The 23,985-nt window shown below is 43.9% G+C and overlaps 1 protein-coding gene across 1 annotated transcript in view; it reads right to left on the bottom strand.

Moving 5' to 3' along the window:
- Positions 1-22,371, bottom strand: part of LOC144889499 (structural maintenance of chromosomes protein 3-like) — a 48,257-nt gene extending 25,886 nt beyond the window's left edge. The window contains exons 1-7 of the mRNA XM_078769868.1: positions 22,206-22,371; positions 20,652-20,727; positions 19,075-19,113; positions 17,453-17,520; positions 12,468-12,539; positions 10,372-10,451; positions 6,581-6,659 (exon numbers count right to left, since the gene is read on the bottom strand). Of these exons, the coding sequence (XP_078625994.1) occupies positions 6,581-6,659; positions 10,372-10,451; positions 12,468-12,539; positions 17,453-17,520; positions 19,075-19,113; positions 20,652-20,727; positions 22,206-22,220 (429 nt within the window). The 5' untranslated portion in view covers positions 22,221-22,371. The remainder of the gene's footprint in view (positions 1-6,580; positions 6,660-10,371; positions 10,452-12,467; positions 12,540-17,452; positions 17,521-19,074; positions 19,114-20,651; positions 20,728-22,205) is intronic.
- Between the last annotated feature and the right edge of the window lie 1,614 nt (positions 22,372-23,985).

Here is a 23,985-nt window from a genome sequence, read left to right as displayed (position 1 = left end):
TAATTCGTTCTGTGACCGAGCTCATAACTCAATTTGCTCGTTTCTCAAATTAAATTTCCCCATTAAAATGAATTGAAATGCTATTAATCCATTCCAGCCCCCCAAAAACCACACCAATTTTTTTTGTTACATGTTTTTAAATAAGAAAAATGTACTTTATAAATAACAAATAATGTATAAACAAGCACGACCTCGTATATACTGTACATAATAAAAGAGAATGTAAAGAAATAAACTGGTTTTATTAAGTGTATTTACTCACACTCCTCACTGTATTTACTCACTGTATTTACTGACACTGTCAACCACACAAACAACAACTTCTCCATCTCTTCATGGACAGAGGTCCGGAGCTTTGAAATAATCTTAACGCCCTTGGCTGGCATTATAGCCTTTATCGACTCCTTCTGCTTCAAAACCATACATATCGTAGAAGTACTACGATCGTACTGCCTCGCCAAGTCGACAACACGCACACCTCGCTCATGTTTTTCGACGATTACGTGTTTTATATCCAAGCACATCATCCTTTTCTTCTTCTCAGCACTGCCCTTGGCACTCAATTTCTTAGGACCCATGGTTAAAACTAAGAAATTTTCCAAAATAAACAAAATGCGAAAACAAAGCAACAGCGATACGGCAGAGATGCTTGCACGGCAAGATAACCACGTGAACTGAACGCTCGCTGGGCAACCTAGTGGCGGGTGGCGTAAGCTCGCTCGCTCGTAACTCAGATCTCGGCTCGCATCACAAAGCAAAAAATCGACCGAGCGACGGCTCGTATCTCGGAAAACTCGTAAGTTGGTGCACTCGTAAGTCAAGGTTTCACTGTATATCTATCTATAATTCCAGTAATCTCTGTGTGTATGTATGTATGTATGTATGTATGTATGTATGTATGTATGTATGTATGTATGTCTGTGACCGCTGTTTCTCGACAACCACGGGTCCGATATACTTGAAACTTGCCAGGTATATTGCTGGGGACCCGAGGATGTGCCTTTTCAAGGTTTCATATTAATCGGACAAGTAGTTACCGAGCTATGTCCAAAAAACGATTCAACCAATCAGAGAGCAGCGAGCTATCACGTGTGCCGAACGTGGCGAACAGACTCTGCCTCGGACGGCACATTTGAGAGCGTATTCATTTATTTCACGTTGGCAAACTATGTTGCCGTTAAACTATGTTTTAAAACTAATTACGTGCACGCTATGGCGATTTCTTTACCAAACTCCGCAAGCCGTTCGCTTTGGACCAAACCATTTCATGTAAATAGAGGGGGGGGATTGTCACCGTACTCGCAAGCCGTTCGCTTTGGACCAAACCATTTCATGTAAATAGAGGGGGGGGGGGGGGGGGGATTGTCACCGTACTCGCAAGCCGTTCGCTTTGGACCAAACCATTTCATGTAAATAGAGGGGGGGGATATAATTTTAGATATATATATAGTACGGGCATGCCCTAGTATATATAATTATTCAAACATTCAAGTCTTTGTCATCTTCTCTCCTTGCATCTATCTCATCATGTTTTACACAGCAGACAACACCTCACTCACTTCATTCTACAGCAGCTCCTTCCCTTGTTGAACATAAACTCCACAAAAATGCAGGTTATAGTTCTTTCAAATGATTGACTTAAGGCTTCGGAACAAATCCCAATTTCAATGAAAACAAGAAAGAGCAATCAGAGATTGTAGACCCTCGCCAGGTCGTGTTTTTTAAGGCATTTGTGTTATAACAAACATGGCGGCGGAACCACGTGACCGATGACGCCATTTTTTTTTCCTCCACCAATTTATCCCGAGATGACAAGAAATTTTTATCTTGATCGGATTAAGTTTTGTACTTGTCGAATTATGTCATAATGGAGGCACCTATGACATCATCCTTAACAAATGGTATTCCCCATGGAGAGTTCTTTACAATGAGCAATGTCTCAATTTTTTGTATGCAGCGCTTTTGGAGATATAAAGGTGAAAAGTTTTTTTTTTTCCAAAATGGCGCCCATACCATGTGACCTATGACGTCATCATTTTTTTTTCTCCACCAATTTATCCCTAGATGCTGCTCAAGTATAATGACAGTTGACTATTTGAAAAAGTGATTGAAAACGTATCCACACCCTTCTGTGTCGTTGTTTTACATCCCCCTCACCCTAACCCTAACCCTGTCTCTCTTTATCTCAATGCCTTGTATCCATTGGCAAAACGCACTTAATAAATGCAACTATTAGCCCGTGCACGTGAAGTGAAAAGAGGGGGTTAAGCAATAATTGATTAATGTCCATCCATCTGTCTGTCTTATCAGTTCATGATCGAGGAACAACTTATTTAAATTGAATGTTGTATTTTTAACACGAATCGGAATATGAAACGGAAGACAAGTTTGCCGTTTTACCGTACATCGTCTCTAAATTCATCCTGATCACACAGAGAGGAGCGAGATAATGTTACTCTGTCTGCCTGTCTGGCAGTCAAACAAAATTGAAAATCCTTCCAAACAGCAAGCTTACTGTTTTTAAAGACGTTATAATGGACACATATGACACACAAATAACGAATGTGACGTGTTAGATAGGGTGAAACGGTGGTAAAACCCAGAATTAATTTATTTATACGACTTTTATAATCCATTTTATTTAAATTGAAGTATATATACTTGAACACTGTAGGCCACAAATCGCCTGCAGGCCAATCGCTAAACTTCGATTTTAAAAATAGTTTTATTAAAATTGAAGTACAGGCAGTCCTCGGGTTACGCAAGCCTCAACATACGTAAACTCGACTTCATGTAAGCGCCCATTAAAATAAAATTTAGAGATTCGTCAATTCTTTACGTTGCTCTTTGTATGGCCCAGTTTGGCACTACTTGTTTGTGCAGGGAGTCTGTCCTGGGCACAGGATAGACCCCTTGCACACGTTACACTTGTTGAATCTGGCTCTCACGTCCTGACTGAAACCAGGCTCCTCCGTGCTTGCTCCCCTCCTTCTCCTCGCACAGTCGCGGCACCGGCATTTCCCCATGGAACAGTGACGTCACTCATGGCACATATTTGATGAGTTTCATGGCAGGACATCCGGGCACTGTAGATGAGGCAGAGGGACCAGTGACAAATATCGGACATATCGGGCAAACTCTTCAGTTATTATTATTTACTAGCAACGGTACCCACCCTATGGGCGGGGCTTCAATTGGGAGGCCCAAATGAAAAGGCTAAATATCAGACATTGAAGGCTTTTTTTCTTTTAAACGATTTATATAAACATCCGTTAAATCTCGATCGGTGCAGCCGTTTGTGCGGCACCCGGGAAAATAACGTCATGTGGGAGCAAGTATCAGCAGGATGTGGCAGTGTGGGAGTCCACGTTTCTGATCCTCCTTCATGCCGAAGTAGCCCACCACTTCTCCAAGCATTCCGCTCTTCAGATCCGCCATGAGAGATTCAAGCTTGATACTGAAGACGCGTGCAGTTAGTCCTCCCGATGTCGTATGTACTCCCGATACGTGTTTCCTTCATTGTAAAAACTTCCAAATCAACAGTTAAAAGGATTTTGAGCCGATCAGTGTTACGGCCTTGGCAAGATCGATGGAGACAGCGATCTGTTAGCGTATACACCGCCCAAATAGCAATGTGGAATTCTCTCATGTAGAGATTAAACTCACGTCATTTGAACTTTGGCCGAGGCCATTATTTACTTTTAGTGATGTTTATATACGAATCAAAAAGAAGATAATTGGTTTTGGGTCGCCCTTTCCGCATATCTCGTGGGATTGTGAGTTGGAGAGACGGCCGTGATGGCGGGGAGGGGGTTGGAATTCTCTCAAGCAGGGATTCAACCCCGTGTCCTTATAAAAGGTCTTTGTCCGAGGTCACCGAGTCCGATCGGTGCAGACGTGCAGCGATCGGTGCAGCTGTGCAGCGATCGGTGCAGCCGTTTGTGCGGCACCCGGGAAAACAACATCGTCACAATGAAAACATCGTCACAATGAACGTTATGCGAACGCAATGTTATGCGGGGTCCAAACCTGAGAATGCTTGAGACTAAAGCTGAAATTGGGAAAACTAAATAGCCTATTTTACTCCTGGAGATCCCAGGATTACCCACCCAAAATATCGTTGCGATTGGTTCGGCAGTTTTTACGGTACCTTTAAACGGACAGACAGACAGACAGACAGACATTTGGTGAATTACAGTAAGATTACCTCTGCCACTAAACGTGGATGGAGGTTATGTTTTCACCCCTGTCTGTCCGTTTGTGAACAAGATATCTCAAAAAGTTGTGGATAGATTCGGACGAAATTTGTCAGAGAGGTAGCGTATGTGAAAAGGACGAAATGATTAGATTTTGGTGAAGATCCGGATTCGGATTCGGCTAGTAGAAATTTTCAAGTGATTCTTCACCATTGGGAGATAGAGCCAAAAACTATATACACTACATGACCAAAAGTACATGGACACCTGAACATCACACATCTCATTCCAAAATCATGGGCATTAACATGGAGTTGGTCCCCTCTTTCCTGCTATAACAGCCTCCACCCTTCTGGGAAAACTTTCCACTAGATTTGGAACACTGCTGCGGGGATTTGCTTCCATTCAGCCACAAGGGCATTAGTGAGGTCGGGCACTGATGTTGAGCGATTCGGCGGGGCTCGCAGTCGGCATTCCACATCAACCAAAAGGTGTTCGATGGGGTTGAGGTCAGGGCTCTGTGCAGGCCAGTCAAGCTCTTCCACACCGATCTTGACAAACCATTTCTATGGACTTTGCTTTGTGCATGGGGGCATTGCCATGCTGAAACAGGAAAGGGCCTTCCCCAAACTGTTGCCACAAAGTCGGAAGCACACAATCGTCTAGAATGTCATTGTATGCTGTAGCGTTAAGATTTCCCTTTACTGGAACTAAGGGACCTAGCCCGAACCATGAAAAACAGCCCCAGACCATTATTCCTCCACCAACAAACTTTACAGTTGGCATTCTCCTGGCATCCGCCAAACCAAGATTCGTCCGTCGGACTGCTAGATGGTAAAGTGTGATTAATCACTCCAGAGAACGCGTTTCCACTGTTCCAGAGTCTAATGGCGGTGAACTTTACACCACTCCAGCGGACGCTTGGCATTGCGCATGGTGATCTTAGGCTTGTGTGCGGCTGTTCGGCCATGGAAACCCATTTCATGAAGCTCCTGACGAACAGTTGTTGTGCTGACGTTGCTTCCAGAGGCAGTTTGGAACTCGATAGTGAGTGTTGCAACCAAGGACAGGCGATTTTTACACGCTTCAGCACTCAGCAGTCCCGTTCTGCGAGCTTGTGTAGCCTACCACTTTGCGGCTTTGATGTTATTGCTCCTAGATGTTTCAACTTCACAATAACAGCACTTGCAGTTGACCGGGGCAGCTCGAGCAGGGCAGAAATTTGATGAACAGACTTGTTGGAAAGGTGGCATCCTATGACGGTGCCACGTTGAAAGTCACCGAGCTCTTCAGTATGGCCCATTCTACTGCCAATGTTTGCTTTTTGTCTGTCTGTCCGTCCGTCCGTCCGTCCGTTTGCGAACAAGATCCGTTTGTCTTTGGAGATTGCATGGCTGTGTGCTTGACGATATATACCTGTCAGCAATGGGTGTGGCTGACACAAACGAATCCACTAATTAGAAGGGTTGTCCACATACTTTTGGTCATGTAGTGTATAGCAGGATATCTCAAAAAGTTGTGGACAGATTTGGACGAAACTTGGTGGCCAAGTTGGGTTTCTGACAAGGAAGATTCGATTAGATTTTGGTGAAGATCTGAACATGGATTCGGATATGAGAATTATTAATTTTTTTAAGTGATTCTTCACCACTGAGTGATAGGGCTAAAACCAACATATAGCAGGATATCTGAAAAAGTTATGAACGGATTTGGACGAAACTAGGTGTAGAGGTTGTGTGTGAGACAAGGAAGAATCGATTCCATTTTGGTGAAGATCCGGATCCGGCTCGTATAATTTTTTAAGTGATTCTTCACCATTGAATGATATGGCCAACCAGGTGGCGGTATGCTCTCCTGAGTGCCGCTCAAGTTATATCCTGCAACATTACACCAGAATTTTTTTTTTCTTTCTTCTTTGACATTAGCAATGGTGTATTTCCTAACATTTTCTTTCCTTATGCTCAATGACACAGAATTCGCAACATATGCTCTGTCTTATGTCTGCAACTCCTTTTTGAACGCACAAAGCAAACATGCCGGGGATGGTTGCCAATGCCGCAAAGTGTTGCACAATCAAAATGCAGGCCCTGATTTGTAGAGTTCTCTGATGAGATGAAACAATTGTGACCTACAATGAGACAGGCTATTTCCTCTCCAGCTTATTATTTTTTAAAATGTATTTTTTAAATTAATTCCTGAGAGACTTACCCTAATGAAGGGAAAAAATCCTAACATGATAAATGCTCAATATTTCAGTACTGGAGTATAAACCTTCCACACCAGAGGGGAAAACACCTCAACACCAACTCCTGCTCACATTCTACGTCTAAAGAGGAAGAAATTCAAGAGTTCACTTAATTGTATGATGCGGCACATTTACACACCTTTCCTTGCTTCACAATGTAGTAAGGATTGCTCCGGGAAAATCCAGCGCTCTCAAGGAGGTTCATCACGTCGTTCTTACTGTGGGTACACAAACAAACAGGTATCGACGTCTGGATATTTTTTCAACTTCCATGCCGCTTCATATTTATTTTCTTTAAGGAACGTGCAGTTTTAAATTTGAGGCAGGAAACTAATCTCGATTAAGTATATATGTAAATGAAAGGACCGTGCTTGTCCATCGGGGTTACTTTCAGTTAAACGTTTCGCATATAGTCACCAAAATTTACAGGTATAATTACCTCCGCCACCAAAGGTGGACGGAAGTTATGTTTTCACTCCTGCATATCTGCTTGTTTGTCTATCTGCCTGCAGGATATCTCAAAAAGTTGTGGACGGATTCGGCCAAAACTCGGAGGACAGGTTGGGTGTATGAGGATGAATAGATTTGATTTTGGGTAAAGATATGAGATGTTTTTTTTTTTTTAAAGTGATTCTTCAACATTGAGTAACAGGGCCAAATCGATGTACAGCATGATATCTGAAAAAGTTAGCGATGGATTCGGATGGAACTTCATAGGCAGTTTTGTGTGCGTCACAAGAACGAATCGATTTGATTTCAGTGACAATCCAGATACAATAATATTTACGTGATTCTTCACCATTGAGAGACGGGGCCAAAAACGATATATATAATATATATATATATATATATATATATATATATATATATATATATATATATATATATATATATATATATATATATTATATATACGACCGCCGACGTCATCTGAACATTCCCAAACGACGACTGGACTCCACCCACTGACGACTCGTAACGGGGAGGCCATGCCCGGCCTTCGTGATTGAGTAGCACTTGGTGATTGGACAGAGTGTGACGTCATTGTGGAACAGTCAAGAGCTGAAAGGGAAGAGAATGCGCTCCAACCATTTTGGTCTCTCTTGTCCCGGGTTTGGTTGTGGGCGGTCGCAGTCTTCTCATCTGATCCTGGTCTTCATCGCAGCGTCCGCTTGGTTGTTTTGCATTGGAGGACAACGGGCGCTCATCTGTGTGCGCCAGGGAGACCATCGGAGCCGTATTAGCCAAGAAAGATCCTGCCTGCTTGCCTCAAGCCGGCGGATGGCTGCGGGTGTGATTCCACGCCATCTTGTGCATTTCCCGCACAGTGGTTCGAGGCGACGCCCAGCAAGCCTTACCAGCCATTTGGGGACGCAAACCTGAGTGCCGGCCAATCACCAAAACATTATTTATTTTCTTTCATTATCTTTTGCCCTTGTTTGTATACGAGTGAGTGGAGACGTCTCAATTAGGAATTTTAGTTTTTACCTCACCTTTCATTGTTATTTGCATTTATTTTCATTAAATCATTATTTGTCTAATCTTACTTTTCTTGTGTTGTGGATTTTGCTGTCCCGTCTTTGTGTTTGTGGGTTCAGATAACCCCTGCGTGTGTTCCCGAATAGATATGGCTCGGCCCTCCCATGCTCGGCAAAGACAATCCCGCCAAGGTTCGGAGTACGCCTCGGAGTTTAAGCTCGTTTCTGCCATTCGTCCTCTTGGGGTCTTAACCTCGGGGACACGACAATATATTATATACAGACTTGGCATTTAATATGGAATTTTTTTTTTTTCTTGACTTGGGTTTACTTTCTGAACTCAGTACATCAATCTGGTGAGTTTCTTTTACCCTTCGGTGATGTCTTTGTTGAAAGAACCATGTCACTGATTGTCTTTCGCAGCAAGAAGTCAACAGGATTATATCACAGGTGGCGTGACAAAATGTAAGGACAGGTACATTTGACGATTGGCTTCACAATCGGGTATATAAGGGTTGTTGCGTTCTGTATTAGTGGAAAACAACTGCTGCACGTCTACAAAAGTTATTGCCGCTTCCTCTGGAGATGGTCCGTCAACTTGACAATGCTGTTTGTCATGGAGTGGTGGCTTTACGAAATTCTGGCATGAAACAGCGTGCTATTGCTCGGCAGTATGGCATCACTCAAGGTCAGGTGTCAAAGATCCTGAAACGAAATGCTCAGAGGGGTGTCCCTACTCCAATACCGAGGCCAGGACGTCCACGCAGAATCACAAGGAGAGATGATCGCCAGCTGCACCAGTTAGTCTGCAATGGCCGTATCAAGTCAGCTAATCGGCTTAGGGCTGAGTGGCAGGAACTGACAAATGTGCCTGTATCCAGAAGGCTAGTCAACCAACGACTGGTTCAAGTAGGCTATCGTGCCAGGCGTACCCTGAGAAAGCCACGCCTGACCAGACAACACAGCCAGCGCCGATTGCAGTGGGCCAGAGAGCACCGTCAATGGCAGCCAAGACACTGGAATCACGTGACCTTCAGTGACGAGTCTAGATTTCTGGTCTATCGTCAAGATGGCCGCGTCCGAGTGCGCAGACAAGTGCATGAAGCCCACAACGACGATAGTATAGTGCCAAGAATCCAAGCTGGAGGTGGTGGGGTGACCGTTTGGGCTGCTTTGCATGCAGGGGGCAAAACTGTCCTGGTTGTTCTCAATGGAAACCTGAACCAGTTCAAGTACAGGGTCATTCTGGAAGAAACATTGCTTCCATTTGCTCGTGCAGCCTTTCGAGGAAACTTTGTCTTCCAAGATGACAATGCACGGCCTCATCGTGCTCGCATGATCCAACACTTTCTTGCTGACCGTGGTGTCGAGCATATGGAGTGGCCTGCCATGTCCCCGGATATGAATGCGATCGAGAACTTGTGGGCAGAATTAACGCGTCAAATCGACAACTTGGACCAGCAGCCTACCTCTGTGCGTGAATTGCAGCAGACTATTGTCACTGCATGGCAAGCGATTCCTGTCCAAGCCTTGGCAAATCTCATGAACAGCATGCCTCGACGTGTACGTGCTCTCCTGAATGCTCGTGGGGGTTACACGAAGTACTGAACTGTAATTTTACTGTCCGTAATCCCAGTCATAATTTACCTTTTGTTTTTGTTGAAATTTTTTTTGGCTAATGTGCAAAATTAAGAGATACTTCTGGAAAACGTACAGAAGTTTAACACAGTACTGTCCGTGAATTGAGTTTGATATCAGTTTACATCACTTTCAAGGATCAATTTATTTGCTTTGAAATGTCAAATGTGGTTTTTGTTTCTTTTAAAGGTCACATTAACAAAATCTAGAATAATTTCAACATAATTCCAATGAACTTTTGGTTCTAAGTCATCTTGAAAAGTAAGTTCATCCCCACAAAAAATATATTCCATATTAAATGCCAAGTCTGTATATATCATCAAATTTCAAAAAGTCATGGATGGATTATGACTAAATCGGTGGATGAGTTAGGCAAATTACAAGATCAAGGAGATTAGATTTTGGTTCCGGTCCTGATGCAGATCCAGCCTGTCAGTGGGATACAAAACGCAAACTGTTCAACCTGGCGGAGGTATGCACACTACCAAGAGCTGTTCTCGTTAAACAATGTTTTACAATTCGATTGAACTATTATACTTATGGGATTCAAATTTACTTCCAACTCCTCCAGTTATTCCGTTCTGCCCAATTTAAAGTAGACTTTTCTCAAAGCATTTGCCGTGCTGGATGACGTCGCAAAATTCCAGTGAGTGGCGTTTCAAGCCACTTAAAACCCAAAACGCCAAGTGAATGTTGTCTCCATTTATGCCGTTCACCATCGAATTATTCTTGTTTCCGTTATCTTGCATGCTTGTTTTTGTTCATACTCAAACAATAAACAATTGATGGCTTAAAAAACGATAAAAGATATTACGTCACAATCTTCTTGTCCAGGAAGTACTGATCTTTCTTGGCTCCAATAACTCTCCGCAATGTCACTTCCTCTTTATCAATCTGCAAACAGCGATGCGCGACGTATAACAGATCTCGCCTTATGATGACATTTGAGATAATACTTTCAGTTAACAACGTGATGGTTAAGGTCATAATTAATTAGAAAATTAAGTCAACGATTCACACGTTTACCACAAGTCTTCAAGAACCTTTTATCCATCAATCCAAACATGCAGGAGAGTGCAACACAAACGCAGGGTTATTTCAAAAGGACCACCCGAAATCACGATGTGGCATGGCACACAAAATAATTCAGGACAGCCGATTCTTTCTTTCACCCTGTCCTCCCCTCTTTCCCATTCATATATCCTTGATGGGAGAACATTCATGAAAATGAAACTCCCTCCCTCTAAAACACCTCCCTCCCAAGTGCTGCCATACGATTCCATATCCATAAATAAAGCGAAAATCTCTTGCACCCTGGCGATATTTCTACACGGGTTAAAGGGAACCCAAACGCTCAGACCACTTTGACACTAATCAATCTCTTGATATCCTACAAAATAGATATGATGTGTCTTTTTCCAATTTGCGATTTATAAAATGGGTAATTTTGCGATTAAAAGTAGAAATCTTTTTCTTCTTCACCCTTTGCCATGATGTCGCTCTCAGAAGTTGACCGCTATATTTGTACTGTCTATGGGTTACATCACGGTACGATTCAACTCAAACGGTGAATAATTTTCGATTTTCTACAAACGTGCCTCGTCAATGCTTCCTTGGTGGTTGCAATAATACAAACCGAGATGGTTTCATGCTACACCAATGGCCGAAAAACCCAGAGTTTGCCAGAAATTGGACCAGGTTTGTCCGAAATACGCGAGTGTGGATCGGATCTACAAGATGTACGCTTTTGTGCTCGGAATATTTTACAAAGCACTGTTATGAAAAACAGAGATGTCTTGATCTGGTGGTTATCCGCCATGATTGAGAGAGGATGCTGTCCCCATGATTAGGCGGAAGAAACAACTGTCACTCACAACTAACACCCTCTCTACCCAGCTACCAGCACGTGTGCACGGTCGATTTGAGCGGTGAATCAAACACCTTTGTTGGCCTGCTGGTGACTGATCTAACCTGGCCACCACCACGTCCTCCCCCCTCCACTGGGGCGGGACATCGACACTGCACGGACATAGCCCGACCACAGACACAATCGCACCCTGGAAATGTATAAAACGTGACAATTATATAACATACCGGGTCATCCTGCAATGGTGGGACAAAGCATTTGTTGCCCATTTTGTCAGCAGTATGCGAGTGTACCTGGGCAGTATCCGAGCGGTGTCCGTGCTGCGTCGTCGTGTCCGTGCTGCGTCGTCGTGTCCGTGCTGCGTCGTCGTGTCCGTGCTGCGTCGTCGTGTCCGTGCTGCGTCGTCGTGTCCGTGCTGCGTCGTCGTGTCCGTGCTGCGTCGTCGTGTCCGTGCTGCGTCGTCGTGTCCGTGCTGCGTCGTCGTGTCTGTGCTGCGTCGTCGTGTCCGTGCTGCGTCGTCGTGTCCGTGCTGCGTCGTCGTGTCCGTGCTGCGTCGTCGTGTCCGTGCTGCGCCATGTACATGCTTTGTCGTATTTCAAGGTGGGTTACGAGTGTGACATCACTGGCAAAATCGAAAATCGACACTTTCGGGCTTTTTTTCGACACTTTGCGATTGGGAAAACAAATTCAAATATTTTTTTCCCTTCAGATTATACTGTGGTTAATGATTTTCAATGCTTTTTAGAAAAAAAAAAAAAAATTGCATTTGGGTTCCCCTTTAAAGCCCGACTTCAACATTATAACTTGTTACCCTTTTACACAAAATCAACATTTCAAATAAACATCTCACCTCCACATACGACACACAGTCACATCTGATGCCTAATATCAATAACTCCCATTAACTTGCACTACTCACTGTATCGGATTTTAGGCATACAAGCATTAAGCTCGCACTGTGCAAATGCACCACTTAACAGACGGAGAATTTGTGACATTTTATTCGAAATTTGAGCAACTTTAACTGTAAGATCGATACTTACAGGCAGTCGGTTGTCAGAGTTATCAAACACAACCTCCACAAAGGCAGAGATGACCCGTGGACCCGTACCTTCCTGTAAAAGGGAAATATTTCCTCTTGAGCTGAATAATATGTATCTCAGTTATTAATCTGTATTTGCAAGTTTCCTTTGCACATTATATTTAGAAACTAAACTATATCCTTCATTACTCACACAACTTACAGGCCAGAATCATTTTTATTACCCCTTAGTGTCAACGAGAACTGTGAACAAATTATCTTCGACATCGCGATGTCAACCGATATTACTCCGCCCACATTATTACATCATCATACATACTTGTACCAAGTTTGACATAAATCCCTTCAGCTGTTCTCAAGTATCACATTTTTACTTCCCATGAACTTTGACATCAAAATATAATCAGTTCATGTTTGCATCGTAATATTGTTGATTTCAAGCACGTAGGTGCCCGAGATAGTTACATCGTTAATAATTATGTTTATATAGCCCCATCCCTGGTTTAATGGGTCATGGGAGATATGCGTTTGCGAGGGCTATAGAGAGGTGTTCTTCTTCTTCCCCCATTGCACAGCCACAAGTACCACCTCCCATAACCCGGAACCCACAGACTTGTCGGTCGGTAACCATTGCGCATTTTAGACATTATTTAATTTGGCTTCTCTTCTTTCCAGGCAGTTAGACAGATTCAATTCGGTCATTTTGCCTCTCCAGACACGTGTAAGATATTAGCGATACTTGCACTACTCGTAAATTCATTATTCTTAATTCCACATTTAGTCCATATTTTACACTGCATCCAGACACGTTTGTTAAACACCAGCACCTCACCACACTTGCTGTGTGGATGAGGGCATTGGGGGAGGGAGCGGGGTGGGTCATCTTGTAGCTATGCCAGCCATAATTATGGGCAACCAGGCCTGTGCAGCATTTTTATACATGACCCGAAGCATGAAGAAGAAGAAAGAAGAACCACCTTTAGAGGCCATTTTTCCCTGCAAAGCAGGGGTTGGCCTTTTTCGTGCACCATGGTCCCCTTTTTGAAGCAATGTTTTACGGCCGGATGCCCTTCCTGCCACCAACCCTGTTAGTCGACTCTTGCGACACACAGGGAATTACCAGTGAACTGGTACTCAATTTGCCGACCTCGGAAGGATGACAGGCTGAGTCAACCCCCCTGGCGTTAATTCAGCGATCGACCGGGATTCAAACCCAGGATCCTAGGATCCCAAGCCGGCACCCGAACCGCTAAGCCAACACCAGGCTTCGTTGATCCCAAGCCGGCTTAGATCCCACTTAGGTCACATGACCTGAAGCATGCTTGGATGTTATTTGCTTCATGAACACATGGGCCACACCAGTGTGGAAGCCGTTGCTTGTTGTGCCTCATTTACCCAGGCGATTCCATTTTTGTCCACTACCTGTATATGTACAAGCTCCCACATGAGCCTTAGATCAATGTATAATTAAAATAATAATAATAAAGGGTTAAATAATTATGCGAGGTTCTTCCTTTAAAATTATGGCGTTGGTGGCATTAAAAACGATGATAAGGCCCAGGATATTACTAGAGTAGCTCATGGTGGTTGAGTATGCACTTTATTGTACAGACCTAAACTCTTCAGGAATCCACTAATTGAAGGTCCAGGAACAATATTTGGTTGGTAACACATTTGCCACTGACGGCGAAATAGCTGAAATGGCCACACCCCTTTTTGGGCCACGCCCCCTTTTTGCCGTGACTGTATCTACAGAACCGTTGGACCGAGGAGGTTGCCCGACCACTCAAAATTTGCGCAATGGCCACATTATGGGGGGTCAGTAATACATTTTCATATCCAAAAGTCAATGGTTTTTAAGATAATTGCCAAAAACCGATTTCAACATGTTACGAACTACAATATTATTCGTAATTGTTCCTGTTCCTGTTCCTATTGTTCAATTACTTGATTCCTGAAGAGTCTAGACTAGAGTCAAGACTAGAGTCTAGACTAGAGTCTAGACTAGAATTTAGTCTAGAGTCTAGACTAGAGTCTAGACATGGCTAGAAATTCCGGTCATGGGTGTTTTGTCGTTTCAGCTGTGCGGAGGTGCATGCCTTTGTTCTTCGGGTTTGGCCGGACAAACTATAGCAGATGGGGTACGCTGTTCCTTGAAGATTGCCTGGACCTACAAAGGAAGTTCCCGGGTATCTACAGATGCTTTACAGATGGTGGATGGGTGATGTACCACACTACCCGACAAGGCAGTGCAGTAGGATTTGACATGGCACTCGAGAAGTGTTACAATAAACCCGCCAAGGTTGCTGGAGGTATCATTGGGATGACCAGACAGAAAGAAGCAGTAGCCTTATGGAATCTCCTAAAGCATGAGAAAGATCTTCATGTGGCACAGCTGCTGGAATGGTGCAACTTGGGAGACAAAGATGACAGTGAGCTGAGCCTACACCATGAGTTCAATCCAAGTTCTACGAAGATTGGCCATGTTCGTGCAAAGGCCCTTCTGGATTACATAAAATCCATCAACAATCCGTTCAACGCTGGAATCAGACTTCAGAACATCTCTACTGGAGCTGACATTCCCCAGGAGGTTGTCGACGGATTACTTGAATGCCTGGAAATTGGTGAGAAGAGTTATGAAGAGTTTGTTGAGACCAGATTTCAGGATAAGGAGAAGCACCTACATGATACAATCCCTACCAACCGCAAGACTGTTTTCGTGAAACGTACTTCTACTCCGTTCACAGCGAAGAAATCGATGGCGAAAAAGGATGCAGCGGAAACGGTTAGGTACATTGACTATGCTAGAGAAAGAGGGTACAGCATGCTAGAACTCCTGAAGTATGAATTGACCAGCACATCCCAGTTCCTCACCACTGAATGTAAAGATGGCATCAAATTGAAGAAGCCCGATAAAGCCTCCTTAGCCAGGGAACTTGTCAGTCGCCTTCCACAGGAGACGAGGAATGTAAAGAGTGACGCTCAGATGACAATAGTGGACTTCATGGCACTTGTGCGTAAACTACCGATGAAAAAGATGGGCCTTCACACATTCGGGGAATTGGCTGAGAGTCTTTCCAACAGGATTCTTGCTACAGGCTCCGTGTCCACAAGAATAGACATTATTTTTGATGTTTATCAAAAATCATCAATCAAGCAAATGGAACAGGCACAGCGAAGTTCCTCAGAACAAATCACAATCACCATTGGGTCTGACAATCAGAAACTCCCTGTCGATCTTGATATGTTCTGGAGCTCAATGTTGAACAAAGTTCGGTTGCAGGAGTATGTCTTCAAGTGGATGCTGCAGAATGTCGAGTCGGACAAGGAAATATTCTTTGGAGGAGTATATGGGGGTGAATGCAGGAAACTGTTAGCTGGCACTGAAACACAGATCGCAGAGCTCTCAAGCAACCAAGAAGAATCCGACGACAGAATCATGTTCCATATTAATGATGGTGTTGTGAAACACGGGGTTCAATCAGTCTTGGTCGACTCGCCTGACACAGATGTCTTTGTCAACCTCATCTTCCACTTCAACACAACCTGGCAACTACAAAAGCTGTACGTGAAGCTTGGTAACCGGAAAACAAAGAAAACTGTACCAGTCCACATGTTGGTTGATCAACTGGACAACGGTTTGGTGTCGTGTCTCCCAGCCATTCATGCTCTCAGCGGTTGCGACAGTACCAGCAAGGTGGGTCCAAAGCTGTCTGGCCTGAAAGCATCCATCGATCTCTCCCTACTGGAAGGGTTTGGTGTAGAAGAACTGTCACCACAGATAACAAGCAATGCTGAAAAGTTCCTTGTGTCTGGATTAAAGAAGACCGACTGTTCCACTTTCGATGAATATCGATGGGAGCAGTACCACAACTCCAAGAAAGAACTGGACTTCAACCAGCTTGTGTGCTGTTCATCAACGCTACGAGAACACATAAAGCGAGCATTTCTTCAGTGTAAGATGTGGTTGCAAGCCCCAACTCCTGCCGTCACCAAACCAGATCCACTCCAGTATGGGTATGAAGCAACGGACGTTGGCATAACACCAGTGATACTGCCAGTATCGTGCAGGCCCGATGACCTGCCTCCTCCATGCAAATGCCCAAGAGCATGTATGAGTACCAAAACGTGCACTTGCAGAGACAGGAACATTAAATGTGTCACGTTTTGTGGCTGTAGTAAAGGCGAAAAGTGTAGAAATCCAAATAAGTAAATTCCAAAATAGGATGATGCAAAAGGTATAAGTGTCATATAATGTTGTGGCCTTGGTGGTATCATACAATTGTAGTTCGTAACATGTTGAAATCGGTTTTTGGCAATTATCTTAAAAACCATTGACTTTTGGATATGAAAATGTATTACTGACCCCCCATAATGTGGCCATTGCGCAAATTTTGAGTGGTCGGGCAACCTCCTAGGTCCAACGGTTCTGTAGATACAGTCACGGCAAAAAAGGGGGCGTGGCCCAAAAAGGGGTGTGGCCATTTCAGCTATTTCGCCGTCAGTGGCAAATGTGTTACCAACCAAATATTGTTCCTGGACCTTCAATTAGTGGATTCCTGAAGAGTTTAGGTCTGTACAATAAAGTGCATACTCAACCACCATGAGCTACTAGAGTATATAGCCAAATACTACCCAAAATACATGCAGTACAGACATTAGGAGAATCTGCAGTGCACTTCTACATCAACTAGGACCCGAGTAGAAAATTGATAAATCAATAGAGTACATGCGGTTTGCAAACCTGGGGTCCAGCATTACCAGCTGTGTGCCCAGACGGGAAGGTCAAACAGAACAACCTCGGTTTGTAAAGTCCTCCAAGATTAAAAGGACAACGTGGTGAAAAATGAAAATCTTAGATTCGGTGCAACAACTATTTTTGATTCTTGTCATTCCAATCAATCAAAATGATAATCAAATCTCACTGCACCAAGACAGGTTCTTTAGTTCCCCCAACACATAATGAGGCAGTCTTTTGGGCCTTACGTGTAGTAGAGCCTGTCGTTGCTCTGGACGTAGGTGGCTGAACTCGTCACTGAGGACAAACTGGATAGCTGGTCACAAAATAAATAAATAAATAAATAAAGTTAGTATCCAATAACCAAGAGTTATCAAACACAACTGTGTGGTACACAAAGTCAAAGCTAGTGGATGAGCTAGAATATTGAATGGATTAGGATCAGTAGAAAGACCATCAACCGCAACAGAATAAAAGGAACAGTAGAAAGAGAAGGGGAAACACCAACAGCAATCTCAGGAGGGGAAGAAAAACTGGAAATTTGGAAGGAGGTGAGCTTGGGGTGGAGGGTTTATGAGGGGAAGAAAGATCTTGGTTTTGGATTGGGAATGATTTGAGGTGGTGGTGAAAATCCGTCTTGAAGACCTGGAGGGAAGAACGGGATTGAAGAGAATATGGACGTTGGTTCCACCGGTGGGGAAAAAAAGAGGAACAAATGAGTGGAGGTGAGCAGTGATCCCGGATTTTTGGAGTTTCACCAAAAGAGGGTTGATGGTGCACCACGTGCACCCTGCAGAAGCCTGGGAAAGAGGTGGGAGGATGGGGGGGGGGGGGGGGCAGTATGGACACAGCACGGAAAGAAAAACACGATTTAAGAAATTTCAAGACTTCAGGGAGTTGCTGCTAATCAACTTCTTCAATGGTTGGTCCAGATGATCCTCCGGCGATAGCACCACCAGTCGGGCCTGCACCCGGGAAGCCTCCTGGAACGACACCTGCCCCTTGATAAAGCTTTGTGATGATCGGATTGCAGAGCTTTTCCAGCTCCTTACAACTACAGACCTCCTTACAACTACATCCTGCTCCCAATCATCAGGAAGGTAATGAAATCCATCATCGCTTCTGATATTAAATCCTTCCTCTTCTCCAATGGCTTGATCTCTGATCATCAATTTGGATTCAGACCAGGTCACTACGCTGAACATGCTGTCTCAACAATGGATGGAGGTCCGAAACACCAGAAAAGAAATCGGACCTGAAAACAAATCAGATCAGGAAATCAACTCGGAAAATATCGGAAATCACACGGAACTCGGAAAATCAGAACCGGAAATCAACTCGTGCCATCGATATGGTCTGGCACCCCGCTCTGCTCACAAAACCTTCTTCTTATGGTACTCATGGAAATCTCCACTCATAGCTCGCAGACTACTTCTCCGGTCGCAGTTAACAATCAGGAAGAGAATTTTTAAAATTGCCTCATTAAAACCCTTAACATTCCACTGATCATCCCGTCTTAATGACTCAGCAGTCACATGAGAATCAGATTCTACAACTAGCTGAACGGCCCTTTCGAAGGACAATCACGCAGCATGGAAACGCCAGCTACTGTACTCTACCAGGCCACAGTTTTAATCGCATCAAATTCAAATGGGAATGAAAGCCAAGTGAAGCAGTTGAGAGGTCAGCAAAATTCCCATAAATTTGCAGCTTTGTCATGGTACAAACAAAACATGTGCTCAAAATTAATACAGATACGAAATTGGATGGAAGTGAAGAAATGAAAGGAGGAGCGTGAGATGGTAATGCTATTGTGTGCCAGATGCAACATTGCAACAAACTCAAGTCTCCAACAGCAAGTCAGACTCACCATAGAAGAAGTTACTTTTCCCAGAGCCATTTCTACCCACTGTGAAAAAGAGAACAATAATATTAAGAAAGCCGACAAACCTCATGCAAAAAAAGAAACGTGAAATCAGTAAAATTGCCGACTCACCCTGGCAATTGATAGAGCCAATACACGATGAAACTAGAACGGCACTCGGTAGAGCGCATACGGTACCTCCACCAGGCTGAACAGTTTACGCTTCGTTTCCCACTGATAGGCCGGATCTGGATCCGGACCTAAACAAAATCTAATTGGGTTGTTCTTGTCACCGAACCAACTCGTCCACCAAGTTTATTCATAATTCGTCCACAACTTCTTGAGATATCCTGCGATGTATCGTTTTTGGCCCGATCTCCCAATGTTGAAGAATCACTTAATCTATATAATAATACCGTAAGGACTCGACTTTGTTATCCCTTTTACGCCGCACCCAGTGACCCGATGCCCACGGCACTAATGGATTTACGATCTACGAACCGCGCTCTTTGTTTATCACGTACAGACATACTCGAAAAATCTGAATTAGCCGACGTTGGGGCCCAAAAGCATCCGATTAACTGCCGATATGACGCCATCTTACGACGCCATCGTATTGGCGTCTGCTGGGCGAAGGCGAAGCGAGCCGTCCGCTGATTGGACAGTCGAGTGGTGTGAACATGGGTGGTGTGAACCAAATGGTCTTTTTATTCCCTTGAACATTTTAAATTAGGATATATAAGGAAACGTCTTTATCGTCATTTTAATAAAGTTAAATGGAGTGACGTTGCGATACTCGGGGTGCGTTGCATAAATCCTCGTAACTCAGAGAGGTGTAGCAGGTGGCGAGACGCAAGGAAGCTTAAAGATAACGAGCTGAAAACAGACGAACGATATGTCAATCTCTTTCTACACCGAACGGAAATAAAAGTATGAGAGCGGGAGGGCATGGCCTGAGCACTTCGAGCAGAGAGGACTGATTGGACTTAACTTAAAGAGAAAAAATTGGAGCTTAACGGAAGAAGAAGATCCCATGAGCGCTCCCCTATGCCATCCATAATGGTACACTCTATCCATACACCACATCCTCCCTTCCATGGATGTTCCACGGGTTTCGGCTAGTAAATTAAATAATTCTCATATCCGAATTCATATTCAGATCTTCACCAAAATCGAATCTATTTGTCCTTGTCAGACAGAAACCGGTCCACCAAGTTTCGTTCAAATCCGTCCACAACTTTTTGAGATTTCCTGCTATGTATAGTTTTTGGACCGATCTCCCAACAGTGAATAATCACTTTAAAAATTCTAGTAGCCGGATCCGAATCTTCACCAAAATCTAATCATTTCGTCCTTATCACCTACGCTACATCTCTGCCACATTTCGTCTGAATCCGTCCACAACTTTTCGAGATATCTTGTTCACAAACAAACAGACAGACAGGGATGAAAACATAACCTCCAACCACCTTTGGTGGCAGAGGTAAAAATATAACAAAAACACAAAACGGAATTTATTGCCAATTTTAAGAGATTACTTTTCTAATCATTTTGTGGCTGCTACCCGATTATGTCGGACTTACCAATGACATTGTGTTTGGAACTGAAAGGATCGACAATGGTTTGGTCTCTGTAGCTACGAAAGCCTTGGATGATAACCTGTCGGAGACAAAGTTCACTTTGAGCATCACAAAAGGAAGCAAACAAATTAAAGGTTAATACACGCACGATAATGAAAACAAAGACATTTTTAACAGAAAATGTGGGAAAACAAATTGCAAGAGAAGGTGTTGAGAGGGAGTGAAAGCTGAGGAGTTACAAGCTGCACGTTTCTCCGTTCACTGCTGCCATTGTAACGGATACTACATATAATTTGTACCTCGTATTGTATCCTACAAGATCCTCAAGGAAACCGTGTTTTGCATTCAAGATCGAGGCTCATGGATGGACATGATGGCAGATGGTAAAAAACAACACACTGACACTGGAGAAATTGGATACAACAAGAAAGGGAATAAAGGAAGAGGAAAAGAATGGAGAAAGGAGGGGAGGAAACACAAGCACTTGCAAATAAGACGGTTTGGTTGGGTTGGATTAATGGGGTTAGAAAATAGTGTGAGTTGGAACAGGATCTGAGATGGTGGTGCACCGCCTGCTTGGATTCATGGAGAGAAGAGGGGGAACCGAGCAGCCTCTGGAAGAGGTTCTACTACGGGGAGAAAGGAGGAACGTGGGTGTGGTGATTGGAGGGTGGAGTGTGAGGGGGGTTAACCAGGAGGGGTTACTGGAGCAACGTGTACGTCTTGGAGAAGCTGTGGAGGGTCGGAAGGGCTGATAGATCTATAAAGAAAAACTAACACACACACACACACACACACACACACACACACACACACACACACACACACACACACACACACACACACACACACACACACACACACACACAGTTACACAGATACACATACACAGTTACACACACACACACACACACACACACAGTTACACAGACACAGATACACATACACAGCTACACAGCTACACATACAGTTACACAGACACACATACACAGTTACACAGACAGCTACACACACAGTTACACAGACACACATACACAGCTACACAGACACACATACACAGTTACACAGACACAGTTACACAGACACACACACAGTTACACAGACACACACACAGTTACACAGACACACATACAGTTACACAGACACACACATAGTTACACACACACACACAGTTACACAGACACACACACAGTTACACAGACACACACACAGTTACACAGACACACACACAGTTACACAGACACACACACAGTTACACAGACACACACACAGTTACACAGACACACACACACACACACACTTATTTTTAGGAGATAAAAGACCCCGACCCTCTCACAGAACTTCGACAAGTGGAATGCTTAGAACCATATTTAATAAACAAATAACACAAACATTGAAATTACAAAAGCAAACATCCCGCTCTGGTTTACAGGAGGACATTCTCATCGCACCGCCGGACAAGAAAGCGTTTTGTACATTCCTGTTCACACAGGTTAAGGATATGTTAGCGCAACCGTGTTTTTCTTTTTGTCTGGCCGAGCGGTTTGCAACCCGTACCTGCTTGATATACATTTTGCTCCCGAAAGCAAAATCGCGTCTCCCGCCAACTCTCTCGATCAACGACGCGGGAACGAGGACGACCACGAAAATACTTGTTTCCCCAATTTACCTCAGAGATCGCGGTGAAAAACCACTATCTGGCTATCTCCGTACTTCTTCCGATGAAAATTATTACAATTTTTTCCTTCTTAAAGATGCTCCAAAACACACGCCCTCAACTTTACTAATTGTTTGTAAAACAGAAACTTTACTTTTGGATAATAACATACACATCACATGAAACAGCTATTAATAATACACCGCCCTGAATGTGTACTTAGCTAAAATGCATAATTTAAAAGAGAGAATTTTTTTAAAGAAGGAAAAACACAATTATATAAACGATATCTGAAAATAAACTACTGAATACGTAAAATAAAAAAGCATATGGAGTTCGTTTCATTTGATGGCGAAATGACGGATCAAAAAGCCTCTGACGAAATAAATAAATAAATAAATAAATCTGAATGCCACATTGATCTCATCTTCCTCTGATCTGTTTCCCTCGAACACATTTTGTTTTTAAATGCAGTATTAGTTTTTTGCCATGTGGGGATGTATAGCCAAATAATATATGTATATTTCGACAGGTTTCTACATGTGTCTGTTTCAGGTTGTATTGAAGGGTGTTTTCAGTCACCAGGTTTCTTGTTTAAACGCGCGTCAAGTGGCTTAAGCATTCAAGTAAGCACTCCATTCGAAACCGTTGTAAGGAACGGCTGGCTTGGCAAGCGATAGCTATCTGCTTGGTAACTGAGCACACCCCTGCTGGTTTCCGTCATGCTTGCATTAAAAGATGAAAGTTAACAAAATAAGTAAATTCCTGCATTATTCGCAACTTGTAACTTCCGCCACCAAAGGTGGGTGGAGGTTATGTTTTCACCCCTGGCTGTCTGTCCGTTTGTCCGTTTGTGAACAAAATATCTCAAAACGTTATGGATGGATTTGGACGAAACTTGTTGGACAGGTTGTTTGTGTGACAAGGAAGAATCGATTCAATTTTGGTGAAGATCTGAATATGGATTCGGATATGAGAATTATTTAATTTTTTAAGTGATTCTTCACTTATTGGTGGGCATTGGAAGAAAGGGCCAAAAACGATACATAGCAGGATATCTCAAAATGTTATGGATTGATTTGGACGAAACTTGGTGGAGAGGTTATGACAAGAATCGATTCAATTTTGGTAAGATCCAGATCCGGATCCAGCTAGTATAATTTTTAAGTGATTCTTCACCATTGAGTGATATGGCCAAAAATGATATATAGTAGTGTGGTGCTGTGCACACACGACTCAATTGCCAGAGAGGTAGGCCACAACGCGTGGGTACAAACAAGAGTCTTTATTACAAGCTCGCATATCAGCACTGGGCGGGCTCGAGCTTAGAGCCCGCATATATGTCCCGAGGCCACGCCTTGCCCCCGGGCGTGGCCGATCGGCCGAAAGGCGGGGCATGTATTTCAGTTCCCCGCCTGGACGCTCGCGCCACCCACTGGTGCGCGGAATTATTGACCCTTGTGCCCACCACACGCGCCCCCCCCCAGAATTCCCGCGCACCTGAAGGGTGAGCTTGCGGGGAAGCTGGATGACCCGGCCTTTACGCCCCCTGGCGATGCGTGCAGGGCTGGGGGGTAGCGGGACGGCGGGGCTGGGGGGTGCCGTGGGTCTGACTGCCGGGGGGCGGCCTCGACGCGGAGGCATAGCTGCTTGCGGGGGGTGGTCCAGATCGAGGTGGGC

This window comes from Myxine glutinosa, chromosome 1 (assembly GCF_964187855.1).
Source record: "Myxine glutinosa chromosome 1, kmMyxGlut1.1, whole genome shotgun sequence".
Classification (NCBI taxonomy): Eukaryota; Metazoa; Chordata; class Myxini; order Myxiniformes; family Myxinidae; genus Myxine; species Myxine glutinosa.
The sequence above is the reverse complement of the archived record's forward strand: the minus strand, read 5'-3'. Positions and strand labels throughout refer to the sequence as shown.